We start from the raw sequence: 19,287 nt of genomic DNA, 5'->3' as shown, positions 1-19,287 counted from the left end.
AAAACAGCAGAAAGAAACTGTCACGCTGTGGTTGGAGCGAGCTGTTCCGACCATCTTAACAGTATCTCTGACCTGTCTGCTTGTATGTGTCCCATTATACAGGTGAGAAATAAAAACTCAAGTGCTCCATTGCCTTCATTAGGTCAACATGCAGGACAGAAACTGAGTTGTCACAATTGGGAGTCCCCACCCCCCTCCTGTCCTAGTCGGCAGACCTGCGTTCATTCATCTACATTTCACAATCACATTTAGTTCAGCTCAGCAACGACTGCACCAAACCTTTCACCCCGACGTGTGTGTGTTTTAGTGTGAGTGGAACTTCAGTCCCTTTTATCTTGTCCTGGAGGACTGTCCCAGCCGAGCCCAGGACCTCCACCAGCAGGCCTGTTTGAAGGATTTGTTTTTTACACACTGCCACAGTTCTGTCTGAACTCCAGACGTTTTTTAAGATGCCGCTGTCACGTTCCCTCTCCATGACGTCCCTGAGCGGGGTGCTGCCGGCCTGGGAGGAAGACGAGCTGCCTGTGGAGGACCTGCTGCTCTTCGAGGTGGCCTGGGAGGTCACCAACAAAGGTCAGATCACAAGCGTAACGATCCTTAAATGTCCGAAAGAAATAAGATGTTTTGAATTGATGCATTTATGCAGTAAACATACAGTAAGTTCAACTACAGAAGGACGTCTTCCAAAGTATTGTAAAATTATACAGTACGTTATAATAATTATAAAAATATTACGATACTTAAAACACATGTGGTGTGTTCATTTCAAGAATATAGTCATACAGCCATCATGAAGTGAAAAAATAAATTGCCTTTGGCAGGAAACTCTACATGATTTCTCTGAAGATTTCTCTGATTGCATAATAACAACTGTATAATAATTCCATAAAGAGCATTTCATTAAAAAGTAATAAATGAAATACATCCACTATTGCTTATAAATTTAAACACTTTAAAAGTCTGGCAATGTTGGTATTATTTTGTGTAAAGCTGTGCCTCTTTACCACCTTGAAGAAGAGCAAATATTTAAATCCAGCGAGCATGGAGACAGAGTCTATTACCTCTGAAGAGTTAAACATTAACCTGCAGATAAGTGGTGAAAAATGAAAAGCTATCACTTTGGCTGGTTTAGAATGACGATGCTAAAATGTGTCCATAATGAAATCAAAGGCATGAAAACATGAAAACATTTGATAGTGAACAAACTGGATGAATACATTGCTGGACAAGCGGTTTCAAGTTAATTTATTTATCATATGCACAACAATTACAGCGAGCAGGCGTTGGTAAAGAAAAACTTGGGTCTAGGAACCCTTCAACAATGTTCATTAAAAAAGGAAAATCACACAAGTAAAAGCAAAATGAGGATCAAAGACATAAAATAGTGCATGTTAAAATATAGGGCTTAAATATTAAAGGGACTGTTTGTAACTTCTTACACGTATAAATCAATCCGGGTCGTTGTCCCATGCGCGCTCGCGTGTGGCTACGCTGTTCAGACTCAGACTCCAACACAAACTACAGTGAAGCACCAAAACCTCTTGGTTGTATCTAGTGAAGCCCGTCTGTTAAACAGTGTTGGCCGCGGTCGGAGGACGCGGAGGAGACCGTAGCTTTGGTCTCCAGGACCGGAGTCTCTGCTGTACTCTGCTCCTCTGCTCCTCCGCCTGCCTTCACTCACACACCGTGCTCCTTCTCTCTCTCTCTCTCTCCACCTCACGTGCATGCGCGCACACTCCACACTGCAGAAGAGTTAGTTTAGCTCTGAGAATATCTAGTGAATGTTCAGTGGACATTTGTGCAGAAATAACTGCTGCAGCTCCTCCAGACCAACAGAGGTTTCCCGTGTCTTGTGAAGTGACGGGGCTCCGCAGAGAGAAACGTTATCGTCTCCGACCAAAACTCCGGCGTCTCCCCCGTTCCCTCCGGCCGCGGTCGGGAGGCTGAGGCAGGAAAAGCCAACACTAGGATCAGCATTGATTCATGGAGAGACCTTCGTCTGGTCAGCTAACATTACTGCCAAGCAGCTGAAATATAGAGTGATATTGTGCTTTTAGCTGACGTGTGTCGCCTCACTGTTTTGAGCGATGCTCCTTCATGTCTATGTAGAGCGAGCACAAGCGTGAGCAACAGGACGCTGACTTTAGTTGACTTAACGGACACAGGTGTTGCTGTTAACAAGACATTTCTGATTCTTACATAGAGCCCCTTTAGCATGCATAAATATAAAATAATTAATGTAAATATACATTTGTGGAAGGCAGTATTTCAAATGGATAAGCTGAATGTAAACAGGATGTACTATGTTTATGCATGATGAGAATTTCACTTGTCAGTGGTCTTAATGTTATGGCTGATCGGTGTATACAGCATAAATATACATGTATATGTATATATACATATTTAATTTACACAGTTGTGAATATAAATCTATGAGTTCCTCTACTTCCCTGCAGTTAGTACTGTACATGGTCATGTTGTCAAACAGTTCAGAGGTTATTGGCCATTCTGCTGTTTTTTCCGCTCTCACTTCTTACATAACGCTCGCTGATGCAGTTCAGACGTCATTATGGGCTCACTGATTGTTGATGGTCGTTCTAATCAATATTTGTCTTTTTGTTGCCACGTCAGAGACTGAGAAAAACATTTATTATAAAATAGGAAAAAAATAATGTCTCTGTTTGACGAACTATAGAAAAAGTGCATAAAGCTCTGAAATTATCTTTTGTCTCGGGACGCTGTCTCTTAATATCCAGATGTGGTTGTATGGCACATTTCCTTTTCTTTTTTTTGCAGAATAACCAGGGCTTTTTGGAAATACAGAAACATTTGCATTCAAATTCATCAGATATGACAGCTTATAACAGAACAGTAACACAACTACAACAGTTAACCAGTCAACACGATGACAGTGAATCCACAGCTGTAATATGAAAGCTTACTAAAGCATTCAATAAATAACTATTAAATTAACTTGTGTGCCTGTCACTTGAAATGCTGTAAAAAAAGAAAAAATGAGGGGTTGCAACCAAGCAAGAAAGCTCATTTTGTCAGCCCATCTGACCTTTGACCTTTATCAGTATGTTGAGGTAGAACAGGGTCCCAATTGTAAAACTGCATGACCTTCATCTTAGTCAATGATAATATTTAAAGAACTGTCTTTTCCGTTCGCTGTATGTGACTCTGCAGTCGGAGGAATCTACACGGTGATCCAGACCAAAGCCAAGATCACAGTGGATGAATGGGGGGAGAACTACTACATGATGGGGCCCTACTTCGAACACAACTTTAAAACCCAGGTGGAGGGCTGCGAGCCACCGAACCCCGCCATCAGGAAGGCTATGGACGCTCTCATCAACAACGGCTGCCAGGTGGGGAGCGCTGTCTTAATAATAAAAAGCTAAATAAAAAGCTTGTGCCAAATGAATAATTGTGGGAATGTCAGCATTCCCAGTATTGTTCTTCTAAGGTTTCTTCTTCAACTTCCATTTCTTCCGTACGTTTTTTGGACTTTAACTACTCCTGCATACTTTCAGCTACAGAAACCATTCAGCTATCAAAATATTCAGCTCTTTAAGGACATTAGTGCTATGACATCTCTTGTTTCAACTATTTATACTTTTTAAAATATTCAGCTTTTCTCAAAAACATTTTTTTAAAATGTACCTAAATGGAGAAACAAAATCCAAAAATTCAAATCCTCTTAAACATGCTCCTCTTTGAAACGCTACTGCTCCCGCATACTTTCAGCTACAGACTTCATTTAAACTTTTAACGGGTTACAAGACTTTGAACTATTAAGGTATGATTCAGCTTTTTGATATCTTTGACAGCTTTTGAATTATCACAGTTTAAGTTGTATGCTTTTTTATAAAGGGTGTGTAATTGCGCTGCTTTACAGTGATGACACTCCCTGCATTTTTTCCTTTTTTTCAAAATTTTCTGGCAAAAAAACCTTGTAGGTTCCACAACTTCCACTCCTCATACACAACTAATACATCAAAACATAGATGTTTTTGTCTTCTTTCAGATGATGTGCCCATTGAAGCAATAGCTCTTAACAGTTTGGGAATTATCTGCTTCAAAGCACCAAGAGATCCCTCCCTCTCTCTCATCCGCTGCAATCGTTAATTACCCTCTGAAAGTCTTCCCTTTTCTGCCGTATCAGGCCGTCTGTGAGATTCATAACGGCAATTCATAACGCTCTAACCACTATCAGTCACTATTCGATTTTGAAAACTGATTTCTAAAATGGTTCCTCTCTCAATGGGCTTCCTCTGCAGGTTCATTTCGGCCGCTGGCTGATCGAGGGCAGCCCCTTTGTGATCCTGTTTGACATCGGCTCCGCGGCCTGGAACCTGGACCGCTGGAAGGGGGACCTGTGGGAGACCTGCAAGATAGGCCTGCCCTACCATGACCGAGAGGCCAACGACTCGCTCATCCTGGGCTCCCTGATCGCCTGGTTCTTCAAAGAGGTCAGCCGGTGTTCAGCACTGCTTATCAGTGAATTCCCTCCTACATTTGAAACGTTTATACTTCCTGCCGCCATCGTGTGGCTGCAAAAGTGTCAAACTGCCTGGTGCAGCTTTAAGTTGGTAAGTTACAAGATGAACTTAGGTAAACACTGCTATTTCCAACTCAGATGCATCTTTCCAGTTAACAGACCAGCTGGGGGACAAGCCCAACGTCGTCTGTCATTTCCACGAGTGGCAGGCCGGTCCGGGGGTTATTCTCACTCGCTCCCGCAAGATTCCCATAGCAACTGTCTTCACTACGCACGCCACCCTGCTGGGACGATATCTCTGTGCTGGGAGTGCTGACTTTTACAACAACCTGGACAAGGTAAGAGATCACGAGTGTTGGCCATGCAATATATAGTATAGACGCATGCACATTGTAGGTGACAATGCAACTCCTGTTTTAGAGGCCATCTTTTGGGCAACTTTGATTCAAATCTTGTTTTAATATTTCAGTTGGTATTGTGCTTACATGATGCATATTCCTGTAGGATCCCTATTTTGTTAAATTACCACAATCTAACCGACACACATCAAATATTGATCCATTTCCAACACAAGTACCGGATCATTTCTGAAATACATTAAAGCTTTCGTGTGCGTTTAAGTTGACAGGATACACACAATTAATAGATTAGGAAGGACTTACAGCGTTTCCACATTGGGAACGTCAGGAGCGCGCGGCGGCTGCGTCGCGTGGCGGCTGCAGCTGCTGCTGTCAGCCCTTTCTTTCTACATAGAGTTTGTCTTTCATAATGGCCATTTCATTTCATTATGAATATCATTTATATTTATTTAAGACAGAGAAAGGTTAAGAAACGTGTGATAATTTATAAATAATAGTAATAATCCACGATTAAAACCCCGTACTATATTCATTCATGGAGCTCTCCAAGTCACTGCATGTTCTACAACATTGTCCGGCACATATTTCAGAATAAAAGCCTTGTGTTAACAAATGAAGGAATTCTGTCCACAGAAAAAAAACGCTTGAGGGCTTTTATTTTTAAATGAAGGCAGGAAGTGTTAATTTAAAAATAAGTCTTTCTTTTTTTCATCTCCGTGACATATTCTACAGATAGAGACATTGAAACTGTAGTAATGTTGCTGGTGTGATGTTAGTATACTGTGAATAGATCACTTTTAGATCACTCGCATCAAAAATAAGCGAGACCTCGAAACTGTAGAAGAGACGCAGCTGACGTGCAGCCATGAGACGCGCGTCTCACGCGGGCAGTGTGGCTGCTCTAACCTGTTAACACAGACGCCGAAATAAAAAACAACAGTTAACGCCACCGCCACGCGCTGCTGACGCTCCTGGTGTGGCCGAGGCTTTAGAAAATAGGATTAAGAACATGTATGAATTTTGAAGATGGGCGTAGTTCCCTTTTAAAATCAACAAACCATAACAATAGCAATATGCATTTTATTTGGGACACACTTGCAAACACTTTCTGAACTTGCATGCAAACGTAGTTGTGTTCCATCAGATTCATTTTTTACATTCAAAAGGTTCAGGCCCAAAAGTTGCAGCCTTTTACAGCCACTTAGAGCATCATTAGTGATGCTGAGTTGTGTGTGTGGAGCCGAGCGATCGGTTTGTAATTGGCTCTGCTCTGCTCACATCCTAAAGGTCAGCACGGACCTAAAGGCCACTCACTGGCTGAACGGATAATTGACAGACAGAAGGTGTTTGTAACCCTCGGCCTCAAAAGGAAGTCCAGTGGAACTTAACATTTATTCTATCGATGGAATCGTATCAATATGCATATTTCAGTTCTGTTGACTGTGACACACGATGCAGCCAGGAGAGAGGAAACAAAGCAGAACATAGAATCAGAGAGCTGTAGATGAAATCAAAATAAATAAATGAGTTTAAATGAAAATGGTTTAATAAACTTAAACGTTATCTTCATCTTTTTGTGTTTCATGTGAGATGACGAGTAGTTGTTTAGATAAACAAAATGTTTTATAGCTTAGCTTAGATTAGCTTTGTTCTTACGTCGCCAGACCAAATCGCAAATGCAAATTTGTGGAACCTCTCAGTTCATTTTCGATTTCCAAAGATTTCCAACAAAGATTTTCAACAGGCGTAGACCAAAATGCCTCTGGACAAAATTAAATAGACCTACAACCATTGCTCACTTTATGCTCCTCAAGGAAGCAGCCGGGCAAAATAGTTTAATAAGTAAGTAAGTGAATAGTTATAATAGTATGCATATTCATAATATTTATATTGTTCAACACAGGCCATTTCAGTAGAGACATTAAAATTATGACGAGTATAGAAATAATGTGAGTTTTTGTTTTTGTACTTTTGTATGGCACTTTTTAGGTGGACGTTTTACTGGTGTCCGTTTCAGGGGTTACAAGGATAAAAATGAGAATCCTTGTAAATAATTGCCCCTCACACCATATTGACCTGTCCCCGTGTGTGCGTGTGTGTGTGTGTGTGTGTGTGTTGTAGTTCAATATTGACAAGGAGGCGGGCGACAGGCAGATCTACCATCGTTACTGCATTGAGAGAGCGGCGGTCCACTGTGCTCACGTCTTCACCACCGTCTCCGAGATCACTGCTGTGGAAGCCAGCCACATGCTGCACAGGAAGCCAGGTGGGGGGAAGCTTTTCACTGTTGCACCTTGATACTCCACAGTTGGTATATCACTTTGTTCAGATCCAGACAAGTTTATTGATGGTCCCCAGAGGATGAATCCAGTGATACCTGGATTCCAGCAACACCATCAGGACAAACTTAGCAATCAACTAGTTGTCCATTAATATTGAGAAGACGGCTGCCGTGTCTCAAGCTCCTCCTCAACTTTGCTTTTATTCTTGATTACTTTATTTTTTCGCAACATGCGCAGGTCAGAGGTCATGATACCCCGTTTGGAAATGGCCATGCCAGTTTGTCCTCGCTAAAATTTAGCGTAAGTTTGGAGCGTTATTTAGCCTCCTTCTCGACAAGCTAGTCTGACATGGTTGGTATCAATAGATTCTTTAAGTCAGTCCCCTGTCGGGGATTCTTTCACAACAATGACCGGCTCGCTGTCCATTACCTCTTACTTATTGGAGGGAGCCTGAGATTTTCATTGCCAAACGACTGCTTCTCTGTAATTGTTGTGTACATGACAATAAATAACTTGACAATGAAGCTATTACCGTGTTGATGATACAGATGTGGTAACCCCGAACGGGCTGAATGTGAAGAAGTTCTCGGCCATGCACGAGTTTCAGAACCTGCACTCCACCAGCAAGGCCCGCATCCAGGAGTTTGTCCGAGGACACTTCTACGGGTGGGTGGAGTTTATTACAGTAATGTCGTTCTGATCCATCTCATGTACAGTACAGATTCTTAATTCTTCTCCTTTTGGCAGTCATCTAGACTTCGACCTGGAGAAAACCCTCTTCTTCTTCATCGCCGGGCGCTATGAGTTTTCCAACAAGGGAGCTGATATCTTCATTGAATCGCTGTCCAGACTCAACTACCTGCTGCGGGTGAGGTCCTTTAGTCCTTTGCTTTCAGTAGCACTTGTTACAAAAAGTACACCTTCAAAAGAATTATAACCTTGTCAAGAGAATGGACGTATATATTCTTCAGCATACATTCCTGTCCAAAATACTAATTCATCCCATTTCCCTTCCCCGCAGGTCCACAAAAATGATGTGACGGTGGTAGTTTTCTTCATCATGCCAGCTAAAACCAACAACTTCAATGTGGAGTCACTGAAGGGACAGGCAGTACGCAAGCAGCTCTGGTATGCCCTCATGTGGTTTATATAACAGTCCAATACCAACATGAAGAGATGATACTATATACAGTACAGTATATATATAGTATGTATATAAAGTATTTGACCAACAGTCTAACCCAGATCATTGAACACAGACATCCTCCTGATGCCAAGCAGAATTTATGAACCGGGTAGCTTCAGTGACAGCAAAGCTCTCTTTTGCTTTCACATATACAGTTAGACAATCTGACCCGCTGACCCTGGAGCAGCGACTGAGAGACTGTCCTCACCTAAAAAACAACAGTATTGATCAACCTCTTGTGTTCATGCAAATGCAAAAGTGGTGTGACGTTGTAAAAGCAGCAAAACCTCTTAAGGAGGAGGTTGAGGTTGAAAAAGTGTGTGACTGTTAACATTCGTTTAACCGTGTCCGTGATCTTTCCCCAAACTAAACCTGAACCATAGCAGTGGCAGATAGGGAAACTACTTTTGGTTTGGCAACCTTCCAGTCTTTCAAACGTCTCTTGACCTAAAAATAGGACCCTGATGTAGAGGATGGCCTCTCACTGATGTCATGCTAATAGAAAGTTAATAATGGCTGTTTTCTTGGCACATGAAATCTGATTTGGTTTAGCAATGCCGGTGAAGTTAATGGTAAATGGTAAAGAAGGTTTCCGTTGACTTCACAGGGATACAGCTCACACTGTGAAGGAGAAGTTCGGTAAAAGACTGTATGAAGCTCTGTTAAAGTAAGTAAATGGACACCACTGTAAGTGAACCCACAGCTTTATTGATTTTACACCGTGTTACAGCAACACTGGTTCCCTGTGATGAATGGTGATTACGTGTTGTTCTGTGTTTGTGTTTTATTGTCCGCTCCGTCTCCAGAGGGCAGATCCCCGACATGGACTCCATCCTGGATCGAGACGACTTCACCATCATGAAGAGAGCCATCTACGCCACCCAGGTACTGGAGCTTCTTCTTCTTCTTTTTCTCCTTTACTCTCTGTATATGTAATTTCACATCTTTGCAAATTCTATTTGTTTACAAATCCCTTCCTGTGAATTAACAGTTCCTTTCAAGGAAGCAACAAAATCCAATGAAGCGTTGCCTGGTTTGTTTTGCGTCATGATGTGAGTCAGTAGTCGGATATCGTTAGGTTTTTGATATGCCCGCACTGATCAATACCTCTCTGAATCACACTCTGAAAGGTTACTGGTCGCGGACCACTGACTCAAACACTCATTAGGTCGTTTCTCCTCACTCCTCACTCCACATGCCACAGAGACACACGTGAAACCAGATCGACTACAACAATCGTTTCTTTCCTGTCCAGTGGTGTTTGTCTTTAATCCTGGTGCAATGAGCATAAGCTTTATTGATTGATGCATTGATTAGCATTATTATCCCTGAGGGAAATAAACAATCAGGACCCTGACCCCCTCTAAAGGGGCAATGTGGAAGATCTGGCCACAGGCTCCAAGGAAATAGGAGGCATCATTTCACCTCTACTACTCTGTCCATACAATCTAAATTTACAGGAATATGGACATGCATTTGATAACACAAAGTCATATCATTTCGTGATATAAATCTAATCTGGACAGTCTTGTCAGGTATGGAAATGTGTGTTCCATCACGCTAACACACGATCCAGAGACCAAACTGAACCTGTCCCCTCTTTTAAACAAACTGTATGCAGAGACACAGTCTCCCTCCGGTGACCACTCACAACATGCTGGATGATTCAACGGACCCGATCCTCTCCAACGTCAGACGCATCGGCCTCTTCAACTCCAGGAATGACCGCGTCAAGGTAGAACTCTGTCTATCCTGCACGCTTCCTTTATGTGTTCATCATCGTTGTTTTTCATCTTCCAGAGTCAGTTTGTGGGGATCTCTTAGTCACGAGTTGCCTGGTGATGATGAAGGACGATGTTTGACAATGTTTTTGGTCAGAACTAGAAAGGCTTCATGTGAACAAGTGAAGAGACATGTGTTTTCCTACGAATGTCCAGCGAGCTCCTGCAGTGCAGAACCTGTTTTAGGCAACAAAACTACGTGGTTAGTTTTAGGAAAAGATTGTGGTTTGGGTTAAAATAACACAAGTTACGTGACAACTAAGTCATCCTTATATACAAAATGATATACAGGTTATATACGAATTATAGTGCATTACTTTTCGTAGGTACGAACAGTGTAACATCCTGAATATCCACAGCAAAGTTTAGGTCACATACTGCAGCAACAAGTCCAAAGTCCCCGTGGTGACTAAAGAATATTTTTACCTCCAGAACCTCCCGTCTCTACTCTGACAATGTCCCCCTGTCTGTCCTCCTCCTCCTCTCAGATTATCTTCCACCCTGAGTTCCTGTCCTCCACCAGTCCTCTGCTGCCGATGGACTACGAGGACTTTGTCCGTGGCTGTAACCTCGGAGTGTTCCCCTCCTACTATGAACCGTGGGGATACACACCTGGTAAAATATGCATCTACACACACATATGCTTCATGTTCCTTAAATACAGAGGTACAAAAAACAGCACACTATTAGATGCAAGGTGGTCAAGTCACATATGTAAACATGCAACCAAAGAGCTGAGGGCCTTCTAGATGGTGTATTTTGTCACGTGATACTGATAACCAACAATCTGTACCTTCTCTGAGCTGTGTTGTATTTTCGCAGGTGAATGTACTGTGATGGGCATTCCCAGTGTCACCACCAACCTGTCAGGGTTCGGCTGCTTCATGGAGGAGCATGTGTCAGACCCTGCTGCCTATGGTGTGGACACACACACACACACACACACATCTTGTCTTATAATCAGTGCTTATTACCGCTTTATCTCAAAGCTCCAAGAGCCCTTTCATTTTGAGGAGTAACATGACTCCCCTGTCTTCCTCCCCTCACCATCTCCATCAGGTGTTTACATCGTGGACCGGCGCTGCTGTTCGCCCGAAGAGTCCTGCAACCAGCTGACCCAGTTCATGTTCAGTTTCTGCAAGCAGTCTCTGCGCCAGCGCGTCATCCAGCGGAACCGAACCGAGAGGCTGTCCGACCTGCTGGACTGGAGATACCTGGGACGGGTCTGTGTTTACTGCTGCACCGGCACCAAATAGATGTTTAATAGAAGAGAGAATACAACATCTGTCAGGCAGAATATGTTCTGCACACACACAATTCACATGATGTGAACTGTTTGCATGCATGAATACAGTTACGGTACAGAGATTTCCATTTACAGTAAACCACAACTGAGATGCAAATTAGATTTGAACCTGAGCTTTAGCCAACTTACTGTAAGTTGAGTGATAAACAAATTAAAGAGCAAGCACTGTAGAGTTCCTCTACTGGAAGTCTTCTTTAGTGTATTCCCTCCTGTCCTTAACCCATCTCTTTTTTCATGTTGTAGCTCACAATAAAATCATAAAATACCTTTTAATAAATCTCAAAACAAAGGGGGGAAACTTAGAAAGATGTTCAGTCAAATGTTGCTCAGTTGTTGATGTACATCTCTGCTGGCTTGTGATTTGCAGTTCTACATCCACGCCCGCCATCTCGCACTCAACAGAGCTTTCCCAGACAAGTTCAAGATGGACCCCATGGCCCCTCTGAAGGTGAGGAATACTGCACAAGAACATGACGGAGATCCAGAGTCATCTAAATTAATTATTTTAATAATGGAAATGTTTTTTTGCATTTCACATCTGCAAAAAAAGTGAGCAATTCAACTGTTTTATGTGCAGTAGTTCATGGGAAGTTAGTGGAAATGCCATATAAATGATTTTCTCTGAGTCTTGCTCATCAGGAGTCATTGGAGTCACCTGTGATCTCCTCAGCTGCTGATAATCAGCCTGGCTGGGAGGCTCTATATCAGCAGGTTGGCTGCTTAGTTGGTTGTGTGTCTGCAGAGAGTCGACACCTTCAGTTGGCTCTCTGGGTTTGTGTGTTTTGTGGGGTTTTGGTTTTGATTTTGCACATCTTTAGCCAGCCTCTACTTCTCTTTTGTGACTCCCAACTTACATTTCATTTGGTTGTTAAACACAATATTTCAGTGGTGCTGCAAACTGAAAAGAGTTTCATGGCAGCTCTCGGAGAACCTGCTATAGAAGTCTTTCTCTAACTGAACATGCGTGTACATGAGAATCCCTCTGGCTGATAACACACAGCGGATACTTTTGGATTTCACCCACATTTGTCGGGCTTTAATTGACAGCCTAACATTTGGATGAATGACGAGACGTCATGGTGGAGTGTGCTGATGCCGATCCGTAGAGTTACATAATATAAGACTCACTCTTTCTCCTGTTCTCTTCCTTCTCTGATTCACAATTTATGCTATTCCAAGACTGTTGAGAGACCCCAGGATGCAGAAATATTCAAATATAACACACTTGCACTGCATGTGATTATCATAAAGTGTGCATGTCTGTAAAGGGGAGACTCGTGGGTACCCATAGAACCCATTTTCATCTAGAGTAATTTGTCTCCACAGACGGAGGGTTTCCGTTACCCGCGGCCCTACTCGGTGCCGCCCTCTCCCAATGCCTCCCTCCACTCTACCCCCCACCACAGTGATGAGGAGGACGATTACGATGAAGACGAGGAGGCCGAAAGGGACCGTCTGAACATCAAGGCTCCCTTTGTGCTGGGTTCCATGTAGGGATGTCACCATTTCAGTCTTTTCTCAATACGATCATCATGGTAAAAAAAATATAACGATATTATCGCGATATCATTAAAAAGAAAAAGACGCAATCACTTAAAATACATCTTTAACTTTATTTGGTCCAATGTCTGTTTGTTTTCTTTCCAAAACAACGGATACCAGTGTGTTTTACATGGTGAGTGTGTCTGAACTGAATAAACAAATTTTCCTTTTTCTTTCCCTGATGATTTCTCACGTTTCTTGGATGCTGCTGCCTGACCACAAGAAAAGTACAAGCTGTCACAGTCTTGTTGAACAGACCTCAGCTAAGTTAGCCACCTTTACTTAGACCAGGAGTCAGAAACCTGCGTCTCTTCAGCTCCTCTCCAGTGGCTCCCTGTGGATTTATAAAATGGAAATGAATAATTTCTCGTAATATTATGACTTTTTTTCTCGTAAAGTTGCGACTTTTTTTTCTCGTAATATTACGACTTTATTCTGTAAATCTCAGATGTTTTTTCCCTCATTGTGGCCCTAATACTCCGTAGTACATTGTCTCTTTGGCCCTCACTGCATTAGACTTATATACTTAGACTATAAACTGTGTTACCTTCATCATAATGATCACATGTTTTGCGGCTCCAGACAGATTTATTTATTTATTTTTTGGCCAAAAATGGCTCTTTTGATAGTAAAGGTTGCTGACCCCTGACTTAGCACATAAATTAGCTGGCGAACTAACATAGTCATTCACTGTCACCGGCGGGGTCCCAGCTAGCCAACACCGTCCAGCTCGGTTTACTATCGCTGGCGGGTCTCGGTCGGCTAGCATCGCCTGGCTTCAACTAGCCGAGACACCCACCTCAATATTTTGTCAAGGAAGAAAAAAAAACAAAAACTCAGACAATCTCAGACCAATAGTGAATGAATGAATTCAAACTATTTTTATTAAAACATCACACATTTTAAACATCGTCAGAGAATTTATATTTACAAAAAAGCAGCTGTTCTTCTCCGTCACACAGAACCCAACTCAGAGATTCAGATTCAAAAACAACGACAGCTTTAGAAATGTACCATCAGAAGTATTCTCTCTTCCACACCGGCAGATCCTGGAAATACACCTCATCTGGGTTCTCATCGGCTAGAAGACAGAAAGAGAAACATTAAACATTACATTATGGAATTAAAATATATATCATTTTTACTTTGTAGCTTTTTGACTTGAAATTAGACCTTCCTAAAGCTCGTTATTTTTTTAATTTCGTCAATAAAAGACCTTAAAAGTCTTGGAAAGATCCTTAAATTTGACGTCTGAGAGTGAGAATCCTGTTCATCTTCCACCTGTTAAGAGTCAGCTGTTCAGAGAGAGGACACTAAGATGCTTTATTGTGTTTAAAACCAGATTTGTTTCCCTTCACGTTTTAAAATCCTGTTTGTTTTACAGCTCCAGTTCCAGTTTAATTAACTCATTAAAACATCTGTTAACGGTGACCTTCGTCTTTCCAACTGTCATAACCAAGAAATACTTTTAAAAAATATATATATATTTTTTTACAGTTTTTCTCAATAAATTTGACATTTTTTCCCTGTATTTCAAAATGACAGAATTATTTTTTTTTAAAATTACAATAATTAACTGTTTATTGAAATGTGTCTTAATGTGTTTTAACAAAAAAAATCTGTTTAAATGGAATACATTAAATATATAAATATTTATAAAGTAGTCTTTACTGATAAAAGTAGCAACATTTTCTGTAATTTTACAAAAAAAAATATTTTATTTAATTTAGTTATTGATCTATTTAAAAGTGTATAATTGCAAGAAAATATATACCTAAAGAAAGAAATATATTATTTCTTTTCTAAAAATGTATATATATATATAATTATTATGATAATTTTATAATAATGTGTTAATAATAATAATACATTTTATTTATATAGCGCTTTTCTGGAAACTCAAAGACACTTTACACAGATAAAATGATCATAAAACAAGGACATCATAAAAATATAAAACACACATTATTAATTACACATTAAAAGAAGTTCTAGAAAATTAGATTTTTGATTTGTTGATTTTGTTATTTGCTCCATTGATGTAAATAACTCGACTGTTTTCCCTCCGACTAGTGAAACCAAACCTCTCTAACAGGAAGTATTGACCAGCTGGTACCGAGGCGGCTCTCACCTCCCTCTCTGGCCTGCTGCAGGAAGTTGAGCAGGACGGTGGCGGCCTGGTCCACGCTCAGCTTCTCTGTGTTCTGACTGCGGGTCTCTGATGACGGGAAAACACACACACACACCAAAACACAGATTATCATGGGGTCAAAGGTCATTCCAGTTTTGGAAAAAGCTCTTGGTGGAACGTTCTTCAGAATTATTTCTATAAAATAAAGAAGGTTAACAAACGATCCTGCTCGGTAGTACCTAAGTGTAACGTGTCGTAGACGTCTCCTTCTTTTCGGTCCTCTGAGATGAACCTTCGTCCTTCTGGAGAGAAAAGATGCATCCAACACTCAGTTTAATGTAGAGACAGATACAGCAGGACGTATCGCTGTAGAGCAACATGGAGACCCAGAGTGTCCTTAAATAAATACTTTATGAAGTAAATAATAATATAATATACAAAAATAATATTATATTTTATTATATATAATAATATAATATGAATAAACATACACACATTATGCAATACACCCATGACACTGTGAAATCACCCAATAAAAGAGTTGTTTTTTATTAATTTATTTTATTTATATTTTTATATTTTATTTTAAGTAACAGCAGTGTAAAACTCACATAAAACATAATCTCTGTCTAACATTATGAAATAAAACAGACTTTGGAAAAAATAATAAACACTTAAGAGGCTGTTCCTTTAAAAATATTTTTAATTTTTAAAATTATAACTATTTATTTATTCTATTTTAGCGTACTTTTAGTTTATTTATTAGTGCTCTTATTTATTAGCTAATTACTTTATAGTTTTTACCAATTTTTATATTTTATGTGGAGCATAAAAATGACAAATGAAGGAATCTTGAAAAGGCCGTGATTGCATTAAATGCTGTGTCTGTATTTATCCATATGATAATTTATTTAATATTTATTTATCTAATATTGAACATTTTTGGGATCATTAATACATACGGGTGCCCTTCAGGTACAGCATCGCCTGCGGGGTCCAGTTCCTCCGTTGGAAGGAGCCCTTTAGTGAAGAAACACATCTTAAAAATACATTTTAAATGCTTCTGCTTCATCCTGCCATTCTTGGATTATTGAGTGAAACCCTTTGAACACTGTTAATAAAGAGAAATAGAGCTTCTTTACCTTCGGTGCGCTCCACGACTGAGAGAAGAACGATGCCAGCAGTAACAGGGTGAGTAGGTAAGTTAAAGTGATGGTCCTCAAACCCTGAGGAAGATACAGGAAAAAAGCTTTTCATTCATAAATTTGTAACCAGTGGCGGCCGGCCAATAGAGGGCTCCCTGAGTCACACACAAAAAAACAGAGAGAAAAAAATGCTGTACTCACTTTCATGGTGTCAGAGATCCTGGGAGCCTGGAGTCCAGCAGAAAGATCCTGGGAGCCTGGAGTCCAGCAGAGAGGAGAAGGAGTCTGGAGTCCAGCAGAGAGATCCTGGGAGCCTGGAGTCCAGCAGAGAGATCCTGGGAGCCTGGAGTCCAGCAGAGAGGAGAAGGAGTCTGGAGTCCAGCAGAGAGGAGGAGGAGAATAAGGAGTCAAAGGTTCAGGCTACTTGCTGCAAGGTGATTTTACTCGTAAATTGGTGAGCCTGGTTTGATGGCTCAGGGCTTCTGCCCTTTTCTATCCAGAGGATCACTGGAGGGAGGAGAGAGGAGATGGAGGAGGAGCCCAGTTGGTGTTGAGGCAGCTTGGCCCATGCCCAGCCAGTTGAGGAGGTTTTTTTTTTTTCTTGGTTTTTTCTTTTATATTTATATATATATATATATTATTTTTTCTTTTTTCATTTTTTCTTTTTCTTCCTTTTCCTCATAACAAAATTAAATTAAATTAAATATGGATAAAACAAAATGGAGAGAAAAATAAATTAAAGAAAGAAAAAAATAGATTAAATAAATAAACATATAAAGAAAAATAACTTTAAAAAAGAGAAAAGTTATGTTGGCTTTTTTAACGTTTTTTTTTTTTTTTTTTTAAGTTTTCTTACTTTATTTGTTTATTTATTTATTTTTTCCTTTTTTTTCTTTTTTTCTTCTCTTCCTTTTCGTCATAACAAAATAAAATAAAATGAAATATAGATAAAACAAAATGGAGAGAAAAATAAATTAAAGAAAGAGGGAAAAAAAATAAAGAAAAAATAAATAAATAAACAAATAAAGAAAGAAAACTTAGAAAAAAAAAAAAGTTATTTTGGCTTTTTTAAAGTTTTTTTTTTTTTTTAAGTTTTCTTTCTTTATTTCTTTTTCATTTTCTTCTTCTCTTCCTTTTTCCTCATAACAAAATAAAATAAAATGAAATATGGATAAAACAAAATGGAGAGAAAAATAAATTAAAGAAAGAGGGAAAAAAAATAAAGAAAGAATAAATAAATAAACAAATAAAGAAAGAAAACTAAGAATTTTTTTTTTTTTTTAAAAAGCCAACATATCTGGGTAAGGATCAATATCATGTGACTGTGTGTGTGCGCTTAAGAGGGGTGGGGGTAGCCGGCTGTCAGTCAGGGTGCAAATCAAATTAAGGTTAAGATTAAAAAGAATAAGAAAAAATAAAGTAAAATAAATAGGTAGATAGATAGAAGTTAAAGAACGATGGATAAAAGGATGGTGTTTAATAGGGTGATGGATAAAAAAGGATGATGTGGTTGTATGTGGTGTGTGGACTGTAACTGGAGTTAAATGTGATCATGGGTTAATATTGGTGTTGGTTTGATAGTTATGGTGGTTTGTTTTGGAGGATTATGGAGAGGTGGTGTTCTGGTGGCCCGTTGTCCTTCATGATTAACTGTGTCATGGCAGGTTATGGATGGCTCTCTGTGTATATCTCTGGGTGAGGATGGTGTGTCTTTCTTGGATGGGTTTGAGTGCGGACATGCTGCTGGTGGTGATCCCTCTCCTCTCCAGTATTTATCTCCTCCGGGTCTGGGCGGTGAACCCTCCTCTACACTCCTTCATGGTGCCAGCAGCTATAGGTCACGCCAATTTGTGGACACGGGGGCGTTGAAGGGAGTGAATGAACTCTCCTCCTCATCATCGATCCATCCATACAGCTCCTCTCATTGACGACTCTGGTGTGAATACTTGTGAATTAAAACGGCTGCCGTCAGCACTTCCAGATGTTGAAGCTGCTGCAGGTTCCAGGATGTGGTCTATAGTGGTGACGTTGTCACTGTCGATATGAGTAATAATAATGAGTAATATTTCCCTCCCTTCTGTGGAAATATTGATATGTTTGCACCTTGCTCACTGGAGCGGAACAGGGAGAGATGAGAGAGCTTAACTGTGAGGTCATTAAGTCCCCCAGTGAAGAATGAACCCAGCACAGTTCATCGGTTTATTATACTGTCATACAAAAGCCGTATTTCTTTATAAAAAAATACACACTTAGATTCCAAGTAATGCATCACATCTGGGCTGTTACTGTTATATATAAATTATACTGTATATCTGTCTATATAGGGCAGGGGTCAGCAATCTTTCTATCAAAGGAGCCAATCTCGGCAAAAATAATAATCTGTCTGGAGCCGCAAAACATGTGATCATTGTGATGAAAGTAACACAGTTTATAGTCTAAGTATATAGTATATAAGTCTAATGCAGTGAGGGCCAAAGAGACAATGTACGACGGAGTATTAGGGCCACATTGAGGGAAAAAACAGCCGAGATTTACAGAATAAAGTCAGAATATTAAGAGAAAAAAGTCGTAATATTACGAGAATAAAGTCGTAACTTAACGAAAAAAAAAGTTGTAATATTACCAGAATAAAGTCATAACTTTACGAGAAAAAAAGTCGTAATATTACCAGAATAAAGTCATGATCTACAACTACAACAATGATAAATAAAAATGAAAATGTAAACAAAAAACAGTTATTCATTTCCATTTTTATAAATCCACAGGGAGCCACTGGAGAGGAGCTGAAGAGACGCAGGTTGCTGACCTCTTGGTTAAAGGGTATGCAGATGTTGATGAAACATCTGGTTTACAGTGTATGTACAGTAGAGTCAACGACAAGACGGGAATAAATGACCAGAAACCAGATGGATGGAAGATACAAAGCCAACTTCCGTAGTTTATTTACAAAAGTGCCGTACAGCGACACGTCGTCGTTTCACAGGTAACTCAGTCTGAACAGAAAGAGCCGCAGCTGAAGAGTTCATTTATTGGCTGATGGTTCTCTCTCAA

General features: G+C 40.1%; 2 protein-coding genes across 2 annotated transcripts; one reads left to right on the top strand and one right to left on the bottom strand.

Moving 5' to 3' along the window:
• Positions 1 to 240: 240 nt before the first annotated feature.
• On the top strand, positions 241 to 13,122 carry gys2 (glycogen synthase 2). Its single transcript, XM_037759821.1, has 16 exons — positions 241 to 573; positions 3,190 to 3,371; positions 4,284 to 4,475; positions 4,657 to 4,842; positions 6,985 to 7,129; positions 7,694 to 7,811; positions 7,893 to 8,013; positions 8,167 to 8,273; positions 8,939 to 8,998; positions 9,138 to 9,216; positions 9,953 to 10,066; positions 10,601 to 10,727; positions 10,935 to 11,030; positions 11,172 to 11,335; positions 11,786 to 11,866; positions 12,745 to 13,122. The coding sequence occupies exons 1-16, from the start codon at positions 450 to 452 to the stop codon at positions 12,910 to 12,912; spliced, it is 2,064 nt and encodes a 687-aa protein (XP_037615749.1). The 5' UTR covers positions 241 to 449; the 3' UTR covers positions 12,913 to 13,122.
• A 687-nt stretch (positions 13,123 to 13,809) lies between these two features.
• spx (spexin hormone) lies at positions 13,810 to 16,906 on the bottom strand. The gene is made up of 6 exons (XM_037759822.1): positions 16,438 to 16,906; positions 16,234 to 16,317; positions 16,054 to 16,111; positions 15,331 to 15,393; positions 15,092 to 15,178; positions 13,810 to 14,041 (listed from the first exon to the last, which is right to left on the bottom strand). Exons 1-6 carry the CDS (start codon positions 16,441 to 16,443, stop codon positions 13,977 to 13,979), a joined length of 363 nt encoding a protein of 120 aa, XP_037615750.1. The 5' UTR covers positions 16,444 to 16,906; the 3' UTR covers positions 13,810 to 13,976.
• Positions 16,907 to 19,287: the final 2,381 nt, after the last annotated feature.

The sequence above is a fragment of the Sebastes umbrosus genome, chromosome 23 (assembly GCF_015220745.1).
Source record: "Sebastes umbrosus isolate fSebUmb1 chromosome 23, fSebUmb1.pri, whole genome shotgun sequence".
In the NCBI taxonomy this organism is placed as follows: Eukaryota; Metazoa; Chordata; class Actinopteri; order Perciformes; family Sebastidae; genus Sebastes; species Sebastes umbrosus.
Note: the sequence above shows the minus strand (reverse complement) of the source record. Positions and strands in the feature narration are given on the sequence as shown.